Genomic DNA, 26763 nt, shown 5'->3' on the forward strand with positions numbered 1-26763 from the left:
TTAGTTTGAAAATAACTGATAAAAATTTGGCCAACATTGCATATGATGGATTGCTTGATTCTATTAAAGAGAAATTGAATGGCCAGATATTTCTTGATGTTGATCATGTGTTGCATGAAGCTCTGGCTCAGGAAAGCCGAGTGGATGACAATGGCTTAAATGCTACCTTAGATGATAGTGCAATATCATGTATAGCCGAACCAAGCGATGGTTCGGGTTGTGGTAATAATTTGTGCAATGATGCCGTAACGAGTATAGCCGAACCAAATGTTGATTCAGATTGTCTTGCTAGTTTGGATAATGATGCAACAACCATTATGGCCGAACCAAGCGACGGTTCGGATTGTGTTATTAGTTTAGACAATGATGGAATAGCCAAACCAAGTGACGGTTCGGATTGTGTTACTAGTTTAGATAATGATGGAATAGTTGAACCAAGTGGTGGTTCGGATTGTGTTGCTAGCTTAGAGAATAGCATCATTTAAGATATAGCCGAACTAAATGACGGTTCGGATTGTATCACAAGCGAAAGTGAAATAGCATTGTCACCTAAGACCGAGTCACAAATCGGTCATGTGGATGTTGGAAAAGATGATGACAATGTCTTGCAGGATAGTAGTGAAATAGAATCCAAAGTAGCCATGCATACATATCAAAGGCCATATCCTAAACACGTAGATTCGGTCCCATACCCGCAAGGATTTGAGGTGCCCAACTTCACAAAATTTATAGGTGAGGATGTTAGAACAACAATGGAGCATATCGGCCAATTTATTGATCAATGTGGTAAGGCCGGTAGTAATGATTTGCTTAAGTTAAAGTTGTTTCTTCTTTCTTTGTCAAACTTTGCATCTACATGGTATAGTTTACTTGCTCCTAATTCAATTTCTACATGGTCACAAATGGAGCATGAGTTTCATGATTATTTTAAAGATGCAAGCTTGATGGAGCAAAGGCCGATTGATACTTCATCGGTCACTTGTGAAACTATTTCGGTTACATCTATGCCTAAGACCGGAATTGTTAGTGATCTTCTCCCTGTTAGTCCTATTGATGTTGACAAAAAGAAAGGGAAAAGTGTTATTATTAGGGATCCTTGGCCAAAGAATAGGATCAACAATGCGAAGGCCGAAGATCATAAAGTTGCAAAGGATGAGTCATCTAGTTCCCAAAAGAATAAAAAGCCGAAGCTCACTTTTGAGATGCTTATGGCTAAGTACGAGAAAGGATTAGCCGATCAACGATCTGATAACCAAACTAGTGATTCGAAAAGACCAAGATCATCTCGTAGGAAGAGATTTGGTCAAACATCAAAGCAATCGAAGCCATCAACCATACCAACTCCATACAAACCTCCGGTTGTGATGCCACGGTATCCATATTTAATGTCACTATATGGTTATCCTTTTATGTATTATATGCCATGGATGCTTAAACCACCTATGCCGTATTATCAAGAGTGGAAGGAATCACCTAGGTCAGTACCGAATCATTTACTTAATTCAGGACAAGACCGTTTCTCACAAAAGAATCGGTCCGGTGGATCAAAGGTGAAAAAGGTGTAGGTGAGGAAAGAAGCCAAAGCTCCGGAAGTCGTTGCTATCAATGAGGAATATCAAGGTGTTCATGTACCTACTAGAGATGCGGCAAAAACTATACAAGCGGAGAAGACTAAAGCCGACGCCGTTGCTGTCGACATCGGCGGTCTGACCGAGCCAGCTGGCCGGTCTAACCGCCAGACAACGGCCGGTCTGACCGACCCTGTTGGCCGGTCTGACCAACGGCTTGTGGCCGGTTTGACCGGGACCAGAGGCCGGTCTGACCGGGGGTATTGCAGAAGAGTGGAAAGATTGAGAGCAACATAGGAGCTTCCACTTCGACCAAAAATATGTAGAATCATTGTTTATCTCCTGGAAAACAACCACAGCCGAAGTGGATACCTTCTGGCTTATCTCGCTCTCAAAAGAGGAGGCTACAACATCTTTGAGCCATAGGTCAAAAAGAAAAGGAGGCCGAAGATGTGGAGAACAAAATATGTAATAATTTAGAGCCTCGAACGACACCTAGGCAAGTGTGGAGATCCAAAGAGGTAAAAGTTAAGAGACCGGTGATTTCCCATAGTAGAGGTAAATCCAAATTGATGAGAGAAGAATCATCGGTCATTAGAGATAAGTCTCCTTCGCATGATGCTATGAATGTTTGTGCGGTGTTCGTCTTGCCTTCGAAATCATGCAGTCGAGAAAGCCGATTTTGCTTGGGGGGCAAGACATTATTTTGCTTATGAGGGAACCAAGAGAAGATGAACGGCGATGGATACAACATCACATCTTTGAGCCGCCGTTTGTTGGATGCTAAGGCAAGGTATGGGTTTATTGGTTTATTGTGTTCAACGTTATATTATATGCCTATGCCATGTTAGAACATTGCTTGCTATCTAGCACATGTGTGTTTTTGTTTATCAAATTGATATTATACATACATGTTGCAAATGCCAGTTCTAGGTAGTGGAATTGGTAGGTTGGCATATAATTTGTTTGAAGTATGATTTGGCTCATGAGTCTTTAATATTTATTTAGAGCCAAATCATATGTATTTTTATGGATCACCATATAATATATAGATTTCATATTTATTGCACCATGAAAGTTTTGCTTATTAGTAATTTGGCTAGTGTCAATGGTCAATGTGATGATTTGTCCTAGAGTTATTGTATTTAGGAACATTGGCATTGTTAATATTTTACATACATGCTCAAGCCAATTACTTACATTTGTAGTTTATTGGAATCTATGCATGTGACACATATGACTTTGGTGATTCATTATTGATCATACTTCAATTGGCTAAGTGTTTTGATGCCATGATGATTATTGTTTCAAAAGCCATTTGAATTAGTATTCATCTAGACATGTTAGTTGGATGTTATAATTTTTTCATATGTCTAGAGAGGAGGGATTTTGGTCCAATAGTTTGATACACCAAGCATCTGGTTATAATATGAAGAAAGGAGTATTTTTTACTTGAAAAGCCGGTGCTTGATTTTTAAGTCTTTGGATGAAATTGGCCAAATCACAGACTAGGGGCGGTCTGACTGGCATTGCACAGCCGGTCTGACCGGTGATGACCGGCGGTCTGACCGGCTCTGCATGGCCGGTCCGACCGGATAGACAGGGAGGTCTGACCGGCATTGTGCGTCCGGTCTGACTGATCCCGGGTAGAGAGCTGGGGGCACATTACAATTGATTTAAAGACCGGATTAATTGTGAATTCGGACATTTGTGCCCATAAGTCAGAAATAGATTGGAGAATCCCTTTGAATAGAATATTTGAAAGATCCAGTCTTGGGGTTGACCGGAAGATTCGGCAGCAAGCGTTCAATTATTATATCGCCGAAATGTAGATGGAGTGCTATTGATGTGTTTAGACAATAATCAATCTAAAGTTGCTAGGGGAGATGTGCATGAAGGGATTTGTGGAATTCATCAATCGGCCCATAAGATGCATTGGTTGCTTAGAAGAGTGGAATTCTGTTGGCCGAAAGTAATTGATGATTATTTCAAGTGCTACAGAGGGAGTGAAGCTTGTCAATAGATCGGCAATGTTCATTTGGCGCATATCGCTATATTGAATCCTATCATCAAACCATGACCGTTCCGAGGTAGGGCTTTGGATTTCATTGGTCAGATTTATCCTTCATTATCAAAAGGGCATTAGTTCGTGCTAGTTGCAATGGATTACTTCATTAAGTGGGCCGAAGCCGTGCCGCTCGACAATATTACTTGTACGAATGTAATTGACTTTATTTTGAAGCATATTGTTCATAGATTCGGTATTCCTTAAACTTTGATCGAGGAGCTTCTTTTATGTCTAAAGAGGTGAGAGGTTTTGCCGAATTTTATGATATTAAGTTGTTGAGTTCTTTTCTCTACTACGCTCGGGCTAATGGATAAGCCGAGTCGAGTAATAAAACATTGTTGAAATTGCCGTTTTGCCAGTTGAGGTAAATCTTGGCTCTCTTCGGTATTTTAAACAAGACGACTTGTCGGTTGAAGATTACAAGACCTTGATGGGAAGCAATTTTGAAGACATCATCGACAAGCGTTTGAAGACTTTGAAGGAGATGAAGACACTTCAAGACGGTGTTTTCAGAGAGCAATTAATGGGAGATAGCTTGAAGAAATACTTCCCGAGCATTTGGTAAGATGCTTAGGAAGTCCTATGGCCGGTAATTGGATTATCGCCCTGAGATAACATGTTCTATGCTTTTAGGTTCACGTATGTTCACCAAAAAGGCAGGGAGGCATGTGTTTACACCCAAATTTGGCACATATGGACGAAATAGGGAAAAATTGCCAAAGTTTGGAAAGTACCGGGCTTCCTTCACAGGGCCGGTCAGACCGCAGGTATGTGGGCGGTCTGACCGGCTAGTAGGGCCGGTCTGACCGCAGGTATGTGGGCGGTCAGACCGGCAGGGTCCGAGTCCGAGTCTGTTTTCGTCGGGTCTCGGGTTTCCTTGCTCGGGAAGACATGTTTCGTGTTTCCTTTAGTTTCTATCCTGAGTTGGACGTGGAGAAGGGCCTGTAGAGGGCAAGACCAACCCCTATTTAAGGGACAAGGCCGGTTCATTGTAAAACCCCCGAATACAATCTACTTGAATCGTTCTTTTACTATGTTTTCTATTTTACCTTAGTTTAGTCCATCTTTGTCGGTTTGCGCCGTAAACCGTCCGCCGCCGCTGCGAGAGTGCGACACCTCTTTGTAAGTTTGTCCTGAAAACCTTCCGTTTTTCCCATGAGACGGGTAGTTATCCTCATATCGATCTAAATCAGCCTAGAGGCTGATTTTGATCTCTAAATCGGCTTCGCTAGTCGGTTTAGCTGTTTTTCTACAAAATCCATTTTGATTTGGCCGTCTGGCTAGATCGAGGTGGTTGGCGACTCCATATCACCGCAAAGCGTTTAGGTGTTGCGATCGTGCTTGTCGACTTGTCATACAAAGTTGCCAACAAAAATATTATGGTTGGATGCGAAGTGAAGATAGCTAGGTTGAGAAATTGAACGGTGGAGGGTTGTGATTGGTTGGGAAAAATATGTTGGTGGAGAAGTTGTTATATTTTGGAACATATTCTAAATTTTAAAAGTTGTTATAGTTTAGAATGGATGGAGTATTATTTATGTTAAAAATTGAAGTTGCGTGCTTTAATTTTTTTTCCAATCTCTCCCCTTCTTCCGTTAGGAAATGCTCCCCACAACAATTAACATAAATGTCAAACGTTTTTTAGTATGACTGTAACAAATGGATAGTTCTAACTGCGGCATCTTTTGCAAGCAATGCAGGTTCAAATAGATTATAGGGACAATTATTGTGTTTTGCTTTTTTTTTATGTTATACTTCCTCCGTTTCGAAATGTTTGACACCGTTGACTTTTTAGCACATATTTGACCATTCGTCTTATTCAAAAACTTTTATGAAATATGTAAAATTATATGCCTACATAAAAATATATTTAACAATGAATCAAATGATAGAAAAAAATTAATAATTAATTAAATTTTTTGAATAAGACGAACGGTAAAATATGTGCTAAAAAATCAACGACGTTAAATATTTCGAAACGGAGTGAGTATTTACTTGAGTGTCATGCATGCCACAACCCATCCACTCCGTGTGGATTCTGCAACTGGAAATGAATGCACCGAATAACATAAGCAGGACTGGGGCCAAATCCATGTGGTATCGCCTCGTCCGATTCTCGAACGGACGCTACCCATCACGACAAGACTTCTATACTTCGTGCCTACCTAGGCGCACGCATCTCCTCCCGTGCGACGCAGCCACGGTGACGCGCGCGGAGAGGGGCCGACCGGACCGCGCACGTGGAGGGGACACATGCTCGATTTTTTTTCAGTTTTTCCGTTCGTTTGTTTTCGGTTATTTTATACGTATATATATAAAGTTTATATACGTACATACACAGGTATATGTATATTTTTTATACGTACGTATACAAAATTTATATATTTTATACTCCTTCCGTCCCTAAATATTTGACGACGTTGACTTTTTTAAACGTGTTTGTCCGTTCGTCTTATTTAAAAAATTTTGTAAATATTACTAAAAACTTTAGTAGTAGTAGTGTATTTAACAATGAATCAAATCATAGGAAAAGAAATAATAATTACTTACTTTTTTTATAAGACGAACTGTCGAACATATCTAAAAAAAGTCAACGGCATCAAATATTTAGGGATGGGGAAGTATATGTGTGTATATATATTTTTATATGTAAAAAATGTAACATAAAAATTGGTATTGTTATATATACAAAGTTTACACACATATTTTATATGGAATAAGTTCATCTGAGGTACCTTAATTTTACACCGAATCCGATTTTCATCCTCGAACCACAAAACCAGATACAACCCGTCCCCGAACTGTTAAAGCCGGTGCAAACGAGGTCACTCAGCGGTTTTGAAGGCGGTTTTGGATGACGTGGCGCATACGTGGTTGGTTTGACTAAGGTTTTCGTACCACGTGGCATTAACGTGGTGCTTACGTGACAATTATATCTCACAAAAATAATAATAACCGTGAGCCCACCTGTCATCTACGCAAAAATTAAAAAATAAAAATGGCGGGGGCCACCGGTCAATACATCATCTCCTTCCTCCCTCTCTCTATATGTTTCTCTCCCTTCCCTCTCAGCGTCAGTGGCGCGGTTGCAGGCAATGCGGACGGCGGTGACTGGCAGCGGCGAGGGTGGCGGCGCCGTGGAGGTGCGAAGGTGCACGGGTTGACGATTAGGTAGAGCATAGCCTTCCCGGCCTAGTCCATCGTTGTCGAAACAAGATTTCAGCAATACTAAAAGGGGTGGCTATCAAGCTGGAAAAGTGGATGGGTTAAAAGACAAGGAATTTTATACAGGTTCAGGTCTTCTTAATCAAAAAGTAATAGCCTACTCCTGTCCGGGGATTGATCCACCGAGTTTATTATTGATCGTATGATCTGGGAGAAAAAATCGTGCCCCTAGAGGCACCCGGACCCCTCCTTATATAGGGGAAGGGGTCCGCATTACAAAGTGCAGTCCCCATATCCCTAACGGAATAAGTAGTTACAAATAAGATACAGTTGTAACCGACTAGGATCCCGGGTATTTTCTTGACGTACAAGTTTGGAATTTAACCCGAGTCCCTTTAAAAATATTCTATCTACACATGGCACCCCATACCCAGTCGGATTATACAAGCCATATAGGTATGGGGTATCTATATTCTATCTACAGGTGGCAGCACCGCGAACCAGTCCCTGGGCCTCGGCATCCACCCCGCTGCTGTAGCGCCGCTTGGAACGTCATGGCAGCGAACAGCGTGGCCACCACCATCCAGCCATCCGCCGGCGACGGCAGCGGCAGCAGGCTGCCGGCCGATGTAAATTGCAAGCACTTCAGTTGAGTTGATTAGCCCGGACAGAATTGTTAGAGTCGTCGGTGACAGAATCAATCGATCCATCGATCTCTGCACAAAAATCAATGATGTGCTCCAGCTCACTCTCTGAATGTGGAATCCTAACATGGTTAATGCCATTGTTTTGTAGTCTGCTCCTGCTTCTTCATGCCTTGTCGTCATCGTCTTCCTGCGCGCAGCGGCGCGAATCCGGCGGGGCTGAGCAGGTAGAGCATCGGGGCGGACATGGGCAGCGGCGGGCGGACGCGCGGGCAGAGTGGCGGCGCACGAAGCCGGCAGGGCTGCGAAGCCAAGTGGAGGGCGCCAGCCTCGTCGTCGTCGTCATCCGGCGCGCAGCGGCACGAAGCCGGCGGGGCGGGGTGGGCAGAGCGGCGGGACAGAGTGGGGCGGTGGCGGCGCGCGAAACTGGTGGGGCGGAGCGGCGGCAATCTGCCGGGGGCGCCCCCAACTCCCTCCGATCTCCACTCTCCCTCCGATCTCCACTCTTGCCGCCTGGGCCATCTCCACTGCGCTTCCTCTCTCCACTGGCCGAGCACACCGCCGAGGTGAGTGGCGGAGGACGTGGGAAGGGCGTCAATACCGGCCTCGTCCGCCTTCTTGAGGTCGTTGTCCCCGGCGCCGCTGTGACCGGAGAGGAGAGATGGGGATGGAGGAGGAAGAAGAGGTGGCGGTGAGAATGACATGTGGGGCCCACGTGGACCCCACCATTTTTAATTAATTTATGTGTGATACTGACATGTAGGTCCCACAGGGTTTAATATTTTTCCGGATCGAATTGGCACGTCATCGCCACGTCAATTCCACGTCAGATGAAGATCGAGTCAAATTAGCCACGTAGGCGCCACGTCAGTTAAAACCGCTGTCCAAACCACAAAGGGACTTATTTTGCACCGGTTTTCATAGTTGAGAGACCCGTTGTATCTTGTTTTTCGGTTGAAGGACGAAAATCGAATTGGTAGACAAGTTAAGGGACCTCAGATGAACATATTCCAACTTCAGCAGTTGTGCAGTGGCCTGTGGAGTGGGCTTTGAGAGCATGAGGCGTTCCTAGATCTCTTGGGTGGGTTGGACTGCCCACTGGCTTTGTCCTCATGATACAATGCATTTAACTAGCATTGTGGTCCGTACAGATTGCACGGCTAGCATCATTATATTTGCTCTCATATAATAGCATATATGCTTTCTCATTATATTATTAAAATATATTAAAATGATAATATAATTTTAAATTTTGCAATAACTCTATAAAACTCATATTATATTTTATATACGTGTTAGTTATTAATTATTTTTAATATTAAATTTTAGTTATTTGTAAATTATATATATTCCTATATGGACTCTAGACTCGCATTTTAATATTTCTTTTTTTAGTTCCGAATTTTCTGTAAATTGTATTTCTATATAGACTCTATGCTCTTCTTCCAATATTATTTATTTTTATTTCTTAATTTTCATATTATATGTTATATACATGTTAGTTATTAATTATATTTAATATTAAAATTTATTTATTTGTAAATTATATATATTCCTATATGGACTCTAGACTCGTCTTTTAATATTTCTTTTTTTAGTTCCGAATTTTCTGTAAATTGTATTTCTATATAGACTCTATGCTCTTCGTCCAATATTATTTATTTTTATTTCTTAATTTTCATATTATATTTTATATATGTGTTAGTTGTTAATTATTTTTAAAATTTAATTTTAGTTATTTGTAAATTATATATATTCCTATATGGACTCTAAACTCGTCTTTTAATATTTCTTTTTTTTAATTCCAAATTTTCTGTAAATTGTATTTCTATGTAGACTCTATGGTCTTCTTCCAATATTATTTATTTTTATTTCTTATATTTCATATTATATTTTATTTACGTGTTAGTTATTGATTATTTTTAATATCAAATTTTAGTTATTTCTAAATTATATATATTCCTATATGGACTCTAGACTCGTCTTTTAATATTTCTTTTTTTAATTCCGAATTTTCTGTAAATTGTATTTCTATATAGACTCTATGCTTTTCTTCCAATATTATTTATTTTTATTTCTTAATTTTTATTATTTCTAATTTTATTTCTATGTGGACTCTAAACTCATCTTTGAATATTCTTTTAATTTTTAATTTTTCGAATTTCAGTACTTCTAAATTGTATTCCTATATTGACCTTAAACTCTTCTTCCCATATTTTTCTTAATTTTAAATTTTAGTTATTTGTAAATTATATTTTTATACGGACTCTAAACTCTACTTTTAATTTTATTATGTTTATTCCAAATTTTAGTTAGTTTTAAATTCCTATATGGACTCTATACTCTACTTCTAATATTCCTTATTTTTAATTCCGAATTTCTATTTTTTTTCTTAATTGTATTTCTATATAGACTCTATACTCTACTTCTAATATTTCTTATTTTTAATTCTGAATTTCAGTTATTTCCTAATTGTATTTCTATATGGACTCTATCCTCTACTTCTAATATTCCTTATTTTCAATTCCGAATTTCAGTTATCTCCTAATTGTATTCCTGATTGTATTTCTATATGGACTCTAGTCTCCTCTTCTAATATTCCTTATTTTTAATTCCGAATTTTAGTTATTTCCTAATTGTATTTCTATATGGACTCTAGTCTCCTCTTCTAATATTCCTTATTTTTTAATTCCAAATTTCAACTATTTCTAAATTGTATTTCTATATGGACTCTAGTCTTATCTTCTAATATTCCTTATTTTTTAATTCCGAATTTCAGCTATTTCTAAATTATATTTCTATATGGACTTTGCTTTTTCTTTTTTCTGATTAATGTGAGAATTTCTAGGCCATGAGAGCGAACGTGGAGGCTCCTTTTTCTATTCCTTTAATAATATAATAGATTGAGCGTTACATGTGCTCGTATCTATGGCTAATATTATTTTAGTTATATGCGATATATCCGTGCGAGGTATCCATGATGACGTCATGGATCTCAAGATATGTCGGCTTAGTTTTTCGAATGTGTTCATAGGGGTATAATAGGGGTAGAGTATGCATGTATTTGTTCATATATAGGCCTCGGGTAAGTGTGCACGCTTTATAAGCACTTGTATTTGTACTGTGTTTTAAGAAAATACATCAGATCGATTCATGATATGATTTGAATAGGATCGGAAGTGAGCGATATGGGAACTGAGTGAAGGGGCCGACAGATGAAAAAAACTGGTAGAGACACTATCAATTTTTTAATAGTAGAGAGTAGCGATTGGTACGTACATCTAGTTCGGTTTGGTCAATAGGTTTGTTTAAACGTTTCAGTCTAGTACGTTTTGCGTTAGAAATGATGCAAGCAGAAAATGACTGGCTGGTACCAAAGGTCAATGGTCGATTTGCGTGCATGATGCAACGTACTCCCTCCGTCCCAAAAAAACCCAATCTAGAACTTCGATGAGATATAATCTAGTACAATGAATCTGTACTAAATTATATCCCATCGAACTTCTAGGTTGGGTTTTTTTTGGGTGAAAGAAGGATGTGTCACCGTGTTTAATATTGTATGCTGAATATTGTTTTTGGAAACAGCGATAAGTATGCACCAACAACATGATCGACAGAGAGGACACCTTCAATTGTATTGTGATAGGTAAAATAGTACCTCATTAGTCACTATCCACTTGGTCGTGTGTTGCACGACTTTAGATGCCCGTATAAAAAACCCTGCATATATACATGTTATAATTAAAATTATTATGATAAGAAGGGAACCAGTGATGATGTGGAAGTGGGAGGGGGAGGCGATGGTCGAGGAGAGAGGAGTCAGCAGCATGTCGCGTGCGAGGAATCGGACATTGATATGGCGGTTTTATTCTTCTCTACCGTTCACTTTTTTCTGACAGTATGATACCCAGAATACCCAGTATGTGACATACCAGAATACTCTTGAACCATTTTGACTCTTTTACTTAACCTCTTTCACACACTGGATTGTACGATATGGATTAAAGTTGTGTTGCATATTGAGCTGATGACGTGGCGCAATCTAGTGTTGTATAAGATTAATCTTTTCACTACTTTAGATTAGTTGTCGACCAATATAGAATTATTTTTTCCATTGAGATTCTTGATGTGTGTAGTTGTTATATGATAGTTTGGAGAACCATTGAGTCAATATGATTTCTTTTTCATTTCTGCTGCATGTACCTCATTGCTTGTAGGGTGGGCGGTGGGGTATGGGGTGTTGGCAGGTCAACTATCAATTTTATTGTTGTAGGAAAAGGACACGATATTAAGCAAATTCTCCCCGTGTTGACATCATTAAGCTTACGAGTGAGATATTTGTCTAGAAGAAAAGAGTGAAATAGAAGTTAGGTTATGGGTTCAATTATAAGAATCTCTGTAGCCTTAACTTGATATATATTGCTCTAAAAGAAACTGATGTATGAATTATAAATTCGCAGAAGCATAACTAAAGAATACTTTCACGTTCTAAAGAATTAAACTTGTGGAAAATATATTCACTACAAGAATCCACAATTTTTTTGGCGGTCAAAAACCGCCAAATATAGCATGAAAACCGTCAAGTTTTGTGGAAAATATATTCACTACAAGAGTATTGGTAAAATGCATTAATTAAACAGTCCTGATCAAACGAAAAGTTCACAAATTTAACTGATTCTGCCTTCAGCTCCAGTTTCCAGAGGACCCCACCCCTGTGGCTACTCCAACACACTCTTAGTTACACACACCATCAAGAACAAATGTGCTAAATATCTTGCTTGCAATAATTTGCCTCTTCCTTCTCATGCACATCATTCTTCATTGCACACAACTCAGTTATCATCTCCTTCACTGCTATCCATGATAGTCCCCCTTCATCCATAGCTTCCTTAGCCAATGCCGACAGCTCCACAACTCTCTTCGTTGCCTCCGCCCCTGCCTCACCATCCATGAGCTCCTTCACCACCTTTGAGATCTCCTCACTTGGAACTAAACCCCGCATGGTCCTATCAATCGGTGAAACCCTAATCGCAATGTTCAGCTCGTCGACTAAGAATCTCGCGTTGAAGGGTTGATCGGCGATCATAGGCCAAACAGCTAGTGGTACACCAGTTGTGACACTCTCTAGCACAGAGTTCCATCCAGAATGACTGAGAAACCCTCGTACGCTCTCATGCTGTAAAATTTCCAGTTGATCCACCCACTCCCTTACAACTAGGCCTCTATCCTTGATACGCTCCTCGAACCCTAGCCCAAGGTCAATGTTTTTGGGCCTAACAGCCCATATGAAGTTCACATCAGCCCGCTCCAACCCATCGGCAACTTCCTTGAGTTGCACCTCCGGGATTGCCGCGAGAGTCCCAAGCGCAATGTACAGCACGGGCCGGCCGGCAGCCGCCTTCTCGTCAAGCCACTCCATCCAAGAGGGCCGGGCATCGGCGGTCGCAGATGCCGATTGCGCAAGGCAAAGCGGGCCGATGGGCCAGGCCCTAGGCCCGACATGCTCATTCCAGAACTTGATATAGGGAGCCTCTAAGCCATGGAACGTGTTGATGATCAGGCCATGGCTCTCCTCGATGGCCTTCCCCAGCTTGCCGTCGAGCTCCATCATCATCCTCACAGCCGACGGCTCGCCGAACGTCGCCATGAGATCCTCAAGCGTGACCCTGATGTGCGGGAACTCCGGCACCGCGAGCGTCGCTGGGTATCCGTCGTCGTCGACGTCGCCGGGCTCCATAACGGCGCACAGGCCATGGCGGTTTCTCAGCTCACGCATCACCTGCGCGAACGCCGAGATGCCGAAGAAGGACATCTTGGGGACGCCGAGCACGGCCGCCGACTCGTTGACCCAGTACAGGAACGCGTCGGCGACGATGAAGCTCGCCAGAGGCCACATGGCGGCGACGGCCGCCTCGAACTGCGGCCGCAGCAGCGACACGGCGTCGGTGAAGGTGACGAACGCCGCCATGGACGCGAGCCCCTCGGCGCTCTCGACGCCCGGCGGGATTGTTGGAAATAAACCTTACACGATGTATCTAGTAGTAGCTAGTTTTACGTTCCTTTCTGTTGCTGCATGCATGTTAGTTTTTCTGTTGTTGCATGCGCGAGCTCCGGGTTGTGGATGCCGTGCACGTAGTGGCTGTCAACGAGATTAACTCGCGACTGGCCTGGACAACGGGACGTGAACGCGTCTCTCGGATCGCGGGGATGGACGCGAAAGAACCGGGACGTGGGATCGAATCCTAAGTCTGTTATTTGCATAATAAAAGGAGAAGAAAAAAACCGAAAAGGTGCAGCTTCATCGCACCACAAAACTCAGCGTGTTTCCTCGTGTTCGCGTGTGTTTTCCACAGCTTGTTTGTCGATCACTTAGGGAAACCTGACAAGTGGTATCAGAGCTCGGTTCAGAGTGTGGACGCGAGATCGCGCTCTTGAGGGTGTCTTCATGCCTCGAGGACGCACGCACTCCCCGCGCCGGCGGTCGGCGTCACCGTCCGTGCATGTTTCAGGTTCCGGCGGCCGCGCCTCAGGCAGCGGCGGGAGCGACCGCGGGCTGGTGATCCACCGCGTGGTCAAGGAAGCAGGAGGTGCAGCGAACTACCCGCTGTTGACAAGAACCAACTACAACGATTGGTCTTTGTTGATGAAGATCAAACTGCAAGCCCGGTGCCTATGGGGCGCCATCGATCCAGGCGGCGTCGAGCTTCATGAGGATAGGATGGCGCTTGACGCCATTTGCAGCGCGGTGCCCCCCGAGATGATCTCGACCTTGGCCACCAAGGCCTCGGCCAAGGAGGCATGGGATTGCATCAGGATCCTGCGAGTCGGCGACGACCGAATTCGCAAAGCAAGCGCACAGAAGGTGCGCATGGAGTACGAGTCGCTCGTCCTTCGCGACGGTGAGACCGTGGAGGACTTCGCCATGCGCCTGACCTCCACCGTCAATCAACTCGCGACGCTCGGCGATCCCGAGCCGGCAGACAAGGTCGTCGAGAAGTACCTGCGCGTCGCCCGTCCCAGGTTCACCCAACTCGTCCTTTCCATTGAAACTCTCCTTGATATCTCTACACTGTCCCTGGAGGAGGTGACCAGCAGACTCAAGGCAGCTGAGGACGCCATGCCATTGCCATCTTCGTCCTCAGACAACGCCGGCAAGCTCTACCTCACCGAGGAAGAATGGCTAGAGCGCCACAAGAAAAAGGAGCAGGAGGCAAAGAAGAACTCAGGCAGCCCAAGCAACCGTGGCAAGCGGCGTGGCGGCAAAGGCCGCAACGGCGGCGGCGCTGGAGTCGGCGGCGCGGAGAATACGAACTCCGGAGCGGCCCGTCGTGAAGACAAATGCCGCAACTGTGGCAAATACGGCCACTGGGCCAAGGATTGCAGGAGCAAGCCCAAGCGGGATGAACAGGCCCACGTGGCACAAGACGACGAGCCCACCTTGCTTCTCCTCACAGGAGGAGTAATCACACATGCACGTGAACGGGAGCATGCACCAGCGCCGTCTGCGCCAACTCCGTCATCCGATCCCATCTACCTGGAGGAAAAGAAGCTGTTCGCGGCGCTCGACGACGCCGCGGAGCGTGATCCAGGCCGCTGGATTGTGGACTCCGGCGCCTCCAACCACATGACTGGCTGCCGGACGGCCTTCTCCGACATTGACACAGGCATCACCGGCAACGTCCGACTAGGAGACGGCTCCGTCGTCCGAATCGAAGGGCGAGGCACCGTGCTCTTCTCCTGTAAGAATGGGGAGCATCGAACCCTCGCCAACACCTACCTCATTCCACGCCTCGCTGCTAACATCATTAGTGTCGGGCAGCTAGACGAGACCGGTTTCAAGGTGGAGGCCGAGGATGGCGTTATGCGGATATGGGATGAGCAGCGGCGCCTGCTTGCCCGTATTCACCGCAATCCTGGACGTCTCTACGTCCTCGACGTCGAGCTCGCGCGCCCGGTCTGCCTTACGGCACGCATCGGCGACGAAGCATGGAAGTGGCATGCAAGGTTCGGCCACATTAACTTCACTGCGCTGCGGCAAATGGGCAGAGAGCAGCTAGTGCGCGGTCTTCCGGCTGTGTCGCAAGTTGACCAGCTTTGCGAGGCTTGCCTCGCCGGCAAGCACCGTCGGACGCCGTTCCCACAGCAGGCTCAACAGCGCTCCCTGGAGCCGCTCCAACTACTCCACGGCGACCTCTGCGGCCCGATCTCGCCACCAACTCCGAGCGGCAACCGGTACTTTCTCCTTCTCGTCGATGATTACAGCCGTTTCATGTGGTTGTCACTGCTCCCCTCCAAGGATGGGGCGGCGGCAGCCATCAAGCGCATCCAAGCCGCGGCTGAACGCAAGAGCGGCAAGAAGCTACGTGCTCTTCGCACGGATAGGGGGGGAGAGTTCCTGGTCCACCACTTCGCGGATTACTGCGCCGAGCTGGGAGTCCGACGCGAGACGACGGCGCCCTACTCGCCGCAACAAAATGGCGTCGTGGAACGTTGCAACCAATCGGTGGTCGGGTCGGCGCGGAGCATGCTCAAAGCCAAAGGGCTGCCAGGTATGTTTTGGGGGGAGGCAGTCACACAGCTGTTTATCTCCTGAACAGGTCGTCATCCAAAAGTATTGGTGGGAAGACACCATACGAGCTGTGGAACGGATCGCCGCCGGCCGTCCACCACCTGCGGACGTTCGGGTGTTTGGCACACGTCAAGACCACCACGCCGAATGTCAAGAAGCTCGACGACAGGAGTAAGCCCATGATCTTTGTGGGTTATGAGCCGGGGTCGAAGGCGTATCGCTGCTACGACCCTGCCTCTCGGCGCGTGCACATCTCACGTGACGTCGCATTCGACGAAGAGGCGCAATGGAGGTGGGACGGCGAGACGGCGAGTGAGCTGGACTTCACCATCGAGTACACCATTGTGTACCACCCAGCTGTGGCGAACGCGCCACGAGCTGACTCGGAGCAGCCAGAGCTGCCGACTCCGCCCGCGACATCGACAAGTCCATGCACACCTGCCGCCACGGCGGGCACAACTGCGACATCGGCGGAATTCGCGACTCCACCAACCATCGCCGCGGACGACCTCGACGCCGATCATGATGATGCTCCGCTTCGGTTCCGCCGCGTCGACGAGATATTAGGACCGGCGACCCCGCCGGGACTGGCTGTGCGTGAGTTTGATGACGAACTCATGATCGCAAGTGCTGAAGAGCCAGCGTCTCTCGCCGAGGCGCAATAGCAAGACTGTTGGCGTCAAGCTATGCTGGATGAGATGAAATCAATTGAAGAAAACGTAACCTGGCTGCTCGTCGATCCCCCACCTCGCCAGCGGCCCATAGGACTCAAGTGGGTCTTCAAGACGAAGAAAGACGCCGCCGGCAACATCACCAAGCACAAAGCGCGGCTCGTCGCAAAAGGATACGTGCAGCGGCAGGGAATCGACTACGACGAAGTGTTTACCCCAGTTGCACGGCTCGAGTCGGTTCGCTTGCTGCTGGCGTACGCGGCGAGCGAAGGTTGGGCCGTCCATCATATGGACGTGAAATCAGCGTTCCTCAACGGCGAGCTCAAGGAGGAAGTCTACGTCGCGCAGCCGCCCGGTTTCATCGTCGACGGCAAGGAACAGAAGGTGCTGCGCCTGGTGAAGGCGTTGTATGGACTTCGTCAAGCCCCGCGTGCATGGTACACCAAGCTCGACGCGTCGCTGCTGTCACTTGGGTTCCATCGCAGTGCCTCAGAGCACGCTGTGTACATGCGCGGAGCTAACGCACGTCGACTGGTGGTCGGGGTGTACGTCGACGACCTTGTCATCACCGGCGGCAACCACTCCGAGCTTGATCAATTCAAGAAGGAGATGCGGGAGACGTTCCAGATGAGCGACCTCGGGCTACTTCGGTACTATCTTGGCCTGGAGGTGAGTCAGACCGACGAGGGCATCACCCTGAGCCAGGGTGCGTACGCCAAGAAGATACTTGAGGCAGCAGGCATGGTTGGATGCAACCCGAGCCAGACTCCAATGGAGCCACGCCTCAAACTCAGTAAGTTGAGCACATCTCCTTGCGTGGATGCAACTGATTACAGGAAAATTGTTGGGTCGCTGCGCTATTTGGTGAACTCGAGACCGGACTTGGCGTTCTCAGTGGGTTATGTGAGTAGATTCATGGAGAAACCCACTACCGAGCATCTGGCAGCCGTGAAACGTGTGCTGCGCTATGTCGCCGGCACCATCAATCACGGCTGCAGCTACCGAAGGAAGAAAGGAGCTGTTCATCTTGTTGGATTCAGTGACAGCGATCTCGCCGGCGACGTCGACACGCGGAAAAGCACCACCGGTGTCTTCTTCTTCCTCGGTGACAACTTGATTACCTGGCAATCTCAGAAGCAGAAGGTTGTTGCCTTATCGTCCTGTGAAGCGGAGTACATTGCGGCGACAACAGCTGCTTGCCAGGGTGTGTGGCTGGCGCGTCTTCTTGCCGAGCTCAAGGGAGAAGAAGCCGACGTCGTCACACTCAATGTCGACAATCAGTCGGCAATTCAACTCAGCAAAAACCCTGTTTTCCACGATCGCAGCAAGCATATAGAGACCAGATATCACTACATCAGAGAATGCATTGAGGAGGACAGGGTGAAGATCGAGTTCGTCAGTACAAATGATCAACTAGCGGACATTCTGACGAAGTCACTTGGGCGTGATCGGTTCAATGAACTGTGCACAAGGATTGGCCTCGTCGAAGTTAAAGGGACGTGCAAGGTTTAGGGGGAGATTTGTTGGAAATAAACCTTACACGATGTATCTAGTAGTAGCTAGTTTTACGTTCCTTTCTGTTGCTGCATGCATGTTAGTTTTTCTGTTGTTGCATGCGCGAGCTCCGGGTTGTGGATGCCGTGCACGTAGTGGCTGTCAACGAGATTAACTCGCGACTGGCCTGGACAACGGGACGTGAACGCGTCTCTCGGATCGCGGGGATGGACGCGAAAGAACCGGGACGTGGGATCGAATCCTAAGTCTGTTATTTGCATAATAAAAGGAGAAGAAAAAAACCGAAAAGGTGCAGCTTCATCGCACCACAAAACTCAGCGTGTTTCCTCATGTTCGCGTGTGTTTTCCACAGCTTGTTTGTCGATCACTTAGGGAAACCTGACAGGGATGCCCGGCGCGTCGACGGGGAAGTCCAGCTCGACGACGGCGGCTACGTCGTCGTCGTCGTCGCCGGACGACAGCCCACCACGGACGAACGCGGCGTTGCCCGGGGTGGTGAAGAAGGTTACGGTGGCGAGCCGGTGGTGACGCAGGTAGTTGGCGAGCTGGATGAGCGGGATGGTGTGGCCTTTCGCCATGAACGGGAAGATAGCTACGTGAGGCAGGCGGCCATGGCTTCCCGAAGTCAAATGAGCAGGAGCCATGGTTTGGACTTTGGAGAGAGAATTGAGAGAGTTTGCTGGAATTTATGGTGTGATTTTATGGATACCATCAAGTACGATTTATAGCTGTTACAGATCGATGATGTCACATGTTAGTATGTCAACGGGATAAATAGTATAATATTTGCAAATTGTAAATTTTTATGGGCATTCAGTTTTCTTATATGAGCAATTCTACGGTACTTGAGGAGGTACCATGAGGTATCAAAAATTTAGTGTAAAATTTAATACCTCATAGTACCTCATAGTATCTAGGTACCAAATTTACAATAGAAAAAAGGAGATCAAGGGTTCTAATTGATTCCAAGCACAAAAGAAACTCTCTAAGTGGTACCTCATGGTACCTTCTCAAGGACCGTAAAATTGCTCTTATATACTGATGATGGAAGATGATGGAAGATCATATATTACTTGATGATGGAAGATGATGGAAGATCAGATCTTTAACAATCCAAAATTAGCAATTGGATCAATTGATGATGGAAGATCAGATATTATATCGATCAATGGAAAGGATTGAAAATAATAAGTGAGAAATGGATAGATGCCATAAAGTGTATACTGTTTTTCTTACTTTTTGTTTATAAACTTGAACAGAACTCTTTAGATTATAGCCATTGAACAAGCACCTCATAATCCACTATTTATTAAAGGGAGAATATGTTTGGTGTTCAGTAGCATCTGAATGGTCGTGTGTCGTCCTTATTGGAAGAAACAGTTGGAGAGGTTGGCCAAAGCTGAATTTCTTTTGTCATCTTGAAGGGCTTGCGTTCTTACGATAATCTAGGGATTTCACTTCAAATATGTAGCGTTGAAACTCGGATGTGACAAGTGAACCACTATGATGCATGGGTCGATTCTAAACCGGCAGTGTATCCAGGACGTCAAAAGGAAAAAAAAAGGCTTCATATCCCCCCCCCCCCCCCCCCCGGGCCTGTGTGCCAGTGTGTCTATGGCAATAAACTACTACGCCTCCTGGTAAAAAAAAAAAACTACTACGCCACATACGATTTCTATTGACATGCATTACTACAGAACCGACAATCAAAAAAAGAACACACAAATCCAACCAAAAGAGTGTTAGATATCTCATGAAATGTTGTGACCTTATATTGTGTTCAAGGTTGCTGGTTCTAGATAGAATATAATCTTTATCCAGGGGCGGAGCCAGGATTTTAGGTTGATGGTATCATTCGTGAACTCTAATTGACGATCACGGTTTAAATTAAACAATAGTACATATAAAAAATACAAGAAATCCCTCACGATAGTGGTTGCTTAGCTTATGTTTCACCTAATCACTCAAGAAAACTTATGATACATGAACTTTATTTAGCTGATGTGCATAGTCTTGTTGAATTAGCTGTTGTGCATGGTCAAATAGCTATAAATTATAGTTTGTTAGCAGTTAATTTGTTGAGTTGTCCAGTTGTCTACATCCACATAAGCTAACTAGTCTAAAGAAAGTGAGAATTCATTCACACGCTGGTGTCACAAAGCAAGTTTTACTGGCGTCATCCATTGAAAAATTAGAAGAGTACCTAGACTAATATGGAGGTCATTGGTGTCCTGTGACACCACTACTTATATGCTAGCTCCGCCCCTGTCTTTATCCCTTTGTATTAGGATGAGTTCTGTGGTCAACCATATATAGCTTCTTAAATTAAAAAAAAAACCATATATAGCTTTCTGTATTTGTTTGGCTGATTGGTCAAGTATTGTCAACACGAAACCACCTCACCATAAGTGTTCCATGCCTAGCGCCTCTGGCATTTTACATGGTATCAGAGCTTTCAGCTTAGATTTAGGATTGTGAGCTCATCTTCCTCCACAGCCACCTCCAATTCTCTGTTTGTTCAGGTTCCAGAGAAACTTATCAAACAAAACCACACACTCTGGTCAGCACAAGTTCTCACGGCCATGAGGGGCACACAGCTGGAAGGGCGACAAGGTGGCAATTAATGCCATCGTCTACTGATATAGAGAAGAAGGGAGTTAGGGAGGCGACAATATGGCCAACTTAACGCATTAAACCAGGTGACGGAGGAATGGTTTGCCATGGATCAACAAGTCCTTGGTTTTCTGTACTCTTAGCTGTTGCACAAGATTCTGTCCTGTGTGGCTGGTTCAACGATGGCATCCAAGGCATGGCAAACCATCACCAACATGTTCACAATGAAGTCCAAAACCGGCCTCATCAACTTGCGGCTGGTGCTCGCCTCAGTCCAGAAGGGAGCAATGTCGGTCACCGAGTACGTTGCCAAGATGTGGATGAATCGGCAATGAACTCTTGGCTATAGGCAAGCCAATTGATAAAGATGATCTTATTGCTTATATTATTAATGGAATTAATGCAGACTTCGGTCCTGTTGTCGGGGCACTTCTCGCCAGGGTCGATCCGATCATGGTGGTAGAGATGTACTCGCACCTGCTAAATTACGAGAACTAGTCCCCTGATCAGTGGCTACTACACGTATCCATAACCTTATCATCACATCCACACATAATACACACATACATAGATAGCATGGTTCACATAGTCTTACCGAGTACACAAGTTATACAACATAGATAGGGCGATCAACCAAATAGAAGAGTTTAATCACAGCAGAATTAGAGTTGCAAAATATAAAATATAAGTTCACCACAGGCAACTGACTAGGAATCATCCTAGAAAGAACCATCCTAGAAACCTCCAATACTCGGTGCAAAGTATTTGTCACTAAGCATCCAATCAAGATTTAGGACCTGCACTGGAGTTAAGCAGACCTTCTAGGCCTTTGTGTGTCGAGGCGCCAGATTGCATCCAATCAAGATTTAGGACCTGCAATGGAGTTAAGCAGACCTCCCAGACCTTTGTGTGTCGTGGCGCCAGATTTCAAGTCAACAGGATGATATTATTGTGACTAATTCATCTGCAAATGGAACTACTATCCTTCTAAAAGGAATTGTCAAAAGTTTGCACTAAAGGATCTGGGAGACCTCCACTTCTTCCTTGGCATTGAAGTAAACAAGGTATGTGTGGTATAATCTTGACACAAGAAAAATATCCTTCATATATGTTGAGAGGAGTAGGAATGAGTGACTGTAAACCAGTCAACACTAAGGAGGGATTCCTCTTGCACCAAATGATAGTACATACTACCAGAGTATTGTTGGACCTTGTAGTACTTAACTTTAACCATACCAGATATATCATTTTAGTTAATAAAATTTGTCAGTATCTTCATGCTCCAACAACAGATCATTGGGCAGTAGTCAAAAAAAAAATCTTGAGATATCTCAAGCACACCACAAAACTTGGTTTAAAAATTAACAAGTCTCTCTACTTGTTAGTGTTTTCTCCGATGCAGACTGGGCATGTTGCTTGGATGACAAGCGTTCTACTGGTGGCTTTGTTGTTTTTATGAGGCCTAATCTTGTTTCATGGAGTGCACAAAAACTAGCCACTGTTTCCAGGTCAAGCACAGAAGCATAGATCTTGATGAGTTATTCAACTTTGTTGTTGATAACTTTTTCAGTTGAAATCATTTAGTATTTGAAAATGTTGTTTGAAGTTGTCATATTTTCAAATTCAAATTCAAACGGTTCAAACAATGTTATATAGAAAAATGACCAAAATAAAAGTTATAGATCTTGATGAGTTATTCAACTTTGTTGTTGATGACTTTTTTAGTTGAAGTCGTCCACTAACAAAAAATTCTATTTGAATTTCTCAAACATTGAATTTCAAATTTCAAATAGTTTAAATAGAGTCAGATGGAGAAATGACCAAAATAAAAATTTTGCACCTCGATAAGCTCTACAACTTTGGTTTCGGTGACTTTTCCATTTGAAATCATTTATTAACCCTAATTTTTCTTCCAAGTTGTCAAATTTTGAAAATTCAAAATTTGAATTGTTCAAATGAACTTATTTGTAGAAAGGATCGATACAATAGTTGTAGATCTCGATGAGTTATACAAATTTGTTGTTTATGATTTTTGATGGTTGTGTATGTGAATGAATGTATATGAATGGGGGATGTTGGGGTGTGACATATCCCTGCCTAAGGCTTAATAGGATTAATTGAATACACATACCAACAAGCTACAACTACTCTTTCGGAAGCCGATCTCCAAAGAACTTTGATATTAAGCGTGCTTGGCCTGAAGTGAACTTCCTGGGTGCACACGAGTAAGGACAAAGAAAAGGTTGGCCTGAGAAAGGTGGGACGGCATGGCAAAGCTTAGCCAAAAATAAAATTTATTTTTTTTGGGGATTATACTCATCTGTGACAGGAATTAACTTAGGCCCGATTGAGATGACTCATCTGTGACGGGCTATAGTTAATGCCCATCTTTGACGGGCTATAGTTTAGGCCCGATTGAGATAGCAAAAATAAAATTTATTTTTTTTGGGATTATACTCATATGTGACGGGCATTAACTTAGGCCCGATTGAGATGACTCATCTGTGATGGGCATTAACTTAGGCCCGATTGAAATGACTCATCCGTGACGGGCTATAGTTAATGCCCGTTACAGATAAGGGTCATCTGTGACGGGCTATAGTTTATGCCTGATTGAGATAGCAAAAATAAAATTTATTTTTTTTTCGGATTATACTCATCTGTGACGGGCATTAACTTAGGCCCGATTGAGATGACTTATCTGTGACGGGCATTAACTTAGGCCCGATTGAGATGACTCACTGTGACGGGCTATAGTTAATGCCCATCACAGATAAGAGTCATCTGTGACGGGCTATAGTTTAGGCCCGATTGAGATATGTCATCCGTGACGGGCTATAGTTTGACATGTCGTCTGGGTCAAAGCTATTGGTGACGGGCTTTAATTAGGGCCCGATTGAGATAGGTTTATTCGTGACGGCCATTTGCCCGATTGAGATAATTTTTCACATCAGTGACTTCTAGCCTGTGACAGACGCTGTGCCCGATTGAGATGGGGGTTGCCGCCCGATTGAGATGATGGTATCCGTGTTCTAGTGGCTTTGAGCTCTCCAGCTACAGATCTTGGTGGCACGTCTTTCTGAGCTCCCATCCGTACACTAGATTGAACTGTCCTACGTGATAGTGAAATGAGATTAATTAGGTGGTTTATCCTATGATAATGATTGCAAGCAATTGAGGAGCACAGAAAAAGGAAGTGTGACTACCAGGACACGCATATCAAACCCATATACTAAGAAACAAATAAATAGTACTGTGGTTAAGAAAGGGTACGTATTTTTAGTTTTCAGTAAAATGGGGTATTTATGGCACAAAATCACATAGAAATCAACAAACAAAATCACAAGACTGATGAGAGAAATATTCCATTTATACAACTGATGGAATAGACACGATAATTGAGCTATGTTCACTTCCTTACTGGTATCCTCTCCTTTACTATCAAAGGGTACATCTCTTGCACCTCCTTGTCGAAAAGCAAGTTATTTTCGTGTTGAAAAATGCTATAAAAATTAGACGTGTTCAGAACAAAAACAGATTGTTTTGACAAGTACGTAGTTGAGCTACACGGCTTGATACACATCTGATTGAACCTGCTCATGCCGGGGGTGTGGATGAACTTGGTTAGACCCATCAGTGTCGCTACATATAAATTTGCAAATTGCAACCTTTTTGGTGGTTAGTTTGGAACGACCAATGGCCGGCTGTAATGCCTATCTGTTTTTCTTCCTATACAACTCTGACGGTGTATTTATGTAACCCAGGACTACTGATTTTTTTCTAAAATAAAAAGACTAATGTAAGTGTGATAATTAAACAACAACATGGTAGGCCCAGCCAGGCTGATTGTTGCACTTGAAAAAATAAATAATTCTAGTAAATGTGTATGTCAATGATGAGCTCATAAGTATAACTTCTGCACATGCATGTTTATGATATTGTGATTTGTTTACAACTATCTTATCTTAGTGAGTATATAAATAGCAGTTTATTAATCATAGAGAGTAGTAAATTTTCCACCTGAATAATCTGAGCTTAAAAATATAAAACACGAATCATGCTTACTGTTTTGACTTTGTTTTTAAGCTCAACTAACTCAGCATATCACCAACTTGATTTTGACTTTGTTTTCCAAACATCTCAACCAACTAAGCATCGAAAGAAACATCTCAACTAAAAGCATCACCGACGAATGTCTAAAAATCCATCCCAAAATTACAATTTTTAAAACCTAACAAGATTTTAAGGTGTAAATAGAATCATCTATAAGAGATATACAAAACTTCCAATAACAAAAAGAGTTCCACCCTAACCACCTCGTCGGGCCGCTGGGTGCCTCCTTGACTCGTCCCCAGCTGGCGGCCACCGAGATCGCTAATTAGCGCGCACGCGCAAGATCGCTAAGTCGCGAGCGTTTCACGAGACACGGGTCTCCGCTGGGCCTTGTGAGTCTTCAACGATGGAATTCAGAAAATGAACTAAAACCCAGAAGCTGAAAAACAGATTCTCAGAAGCTGGCTACCAACTAATAGATTCTAAGAATCTTAGGCTCCCCCAAACAGGACCTGAACATCTCCTTCCTAATATGTGTCATCAATGCTAAAACTTTAAATGTCCTTGCTAGTATCGGTGAAACACTACACTAACATGCCTCACAAAAAAAAATTCCATTTTGCCACTCTCAAATGTTATCTGAGTCTTATTCACACCCTAAACCACGAAATAAGATATAAAGGCTTCTGAACCATGCATCAAGGTGGCTGATTTTGCCTCCTTCAGCGGCAGGGCTATCTCTAAACATTTGGGGCCCCTGAACGATAAACAAATGGAGCCCTATGTTTTTTTGAAAAAAAATCATATCTAATATAAATAAGGGCATAATTACAATCAACTATATAATATGTTATTTCATACAATATTTGTAAATACATCAAATATTAATATTAAAATAGTCAAGTAGTACTAATCCGATGTTTTGCTGAAAATCATCATTCGTCTAGTCTAATACTCTAGTGTTTCTTAAAATGAAATCTTCAATTATATCTTCATAATTAATATTATCGCGAACATTATTTTCAAAATGAAATCTTTCTAAAATGAAATTGTCGATTATATTTGTATCTGGTCATTGTTAATTTCTTCTTATGCTATTTAGCACCTGAATCGTACTTACTATTTTTAGAAGGCGTGGCAAGGATTAAGGAAATAAATGTCTTCATGTTTTAAGCAAAAAGAAAATACATTCACATTACTTTCGATAATTGATTAATTCCATAATCAATCGAATCGATCATTTAAAATGCAATAATTAATCAGAAAATTAAAATCATGGTAATTGCTAATTGCTCGAAATTACCGATGTTACGGTCTAGTTTTCAATCGCCAGGTCGAGACTTTGAGCAGATATGATCGCAGCTGATGAAGATTGCATAGTTGAGGATGAGGAGATGACAACGAGGAGGCAGAGGCGGAGAGCCAGCCACGGCTAGCCCCCAGCCACTAGGGCTCGGCCGTTCGCCGTCTCGGCGTTCCCCTCTTCGCTGCCTCTCGCCGCTGCGATCATCTGGCTGCCCGGTGGCCGCGGGCGGTGGCGTTCGCGCTCGATCAACACGTACTCGTATAACTGCTGCGCCTCGCCGCCTCGGCGTTCGATCCGCTTGGCGTTCGCTAGCCGCGACCATCGCATCCGTCGACTCTCGACTCTCGACGCAAGCAGACGTAGCAGTTGGGAAGTGGGCTCCTCTGCAACACCTCGATCCTACGAGCAAAGCGACGTGGCCTGGGCCCGGCGCGCGGCTGGCTCGGTTTCTGCCCTTCTGCCGCTCCTTGCTCGCCCGGTATTAGGCCAGGCATGTGGCCCACTTCGAGGTGGAGGCACCTAAAAATTGAAGGTCCTGTGCGGTCGCCGCCAAGGAATAAGTTCACTTTAACTCCCTTAACTAGTAACCAA

At 44.1% G+C, this 26763-nt stretch overlaps 1 protein-coding gene and 1 non-coding gene across 2 annotated transcripts; one reads left to right on the forward strand and one right to left on the reverse strand.

Moving 5' to 3' along the window:
- Window positions 1–12210: 12210 nt before the first annotated feature.
- Window positions 12211–18889, reverse strand: LOC4346756 (UDP-glycosyltransferase 90A1). Its single transcript, XM_066303957.1, has 2 exons — window positions 18601–18889; window positions 12211–13457 (listed from the first exon to the last, which is right to left on the reverse strand). Exons 1-2 carry the CDS (start codon window positions 18842–18844, stop codon window positions 12211–12213), a joined length of 1491 nt encoding a protein of 496 aa, XP_066160054.1. The 5' UTR covers window positions 18845–18889.
- A 2278-nt stretch (window positions 18890–21167) lies between these two features.
- LOC112936502 (small nucleolar RNA Z247) lies at window positions 21168–21306 on the forward strand. The gene has a single exon (XR_003238807.1). It is a non-coding gene; the product is annotated as a small nucleolar RNA Z247 (small nucleolar RNA).
- The last annotated feature ends 5457 nt before the right edge of the window (window positions 21307–26763 follow it).

The sequence above is a fragment of the Oryza sativa genome, chromosome 9, assembly GCF_034140825.1.
Source record: "Oryza sativa Japonica Group chromosome 9, ASM3414082v1".
NCBI lineage: Eukaryota > Viridiplantae > Streptophyta > Magnoliopsida > Poales > Poaceae > Oryza > Oryza sativa.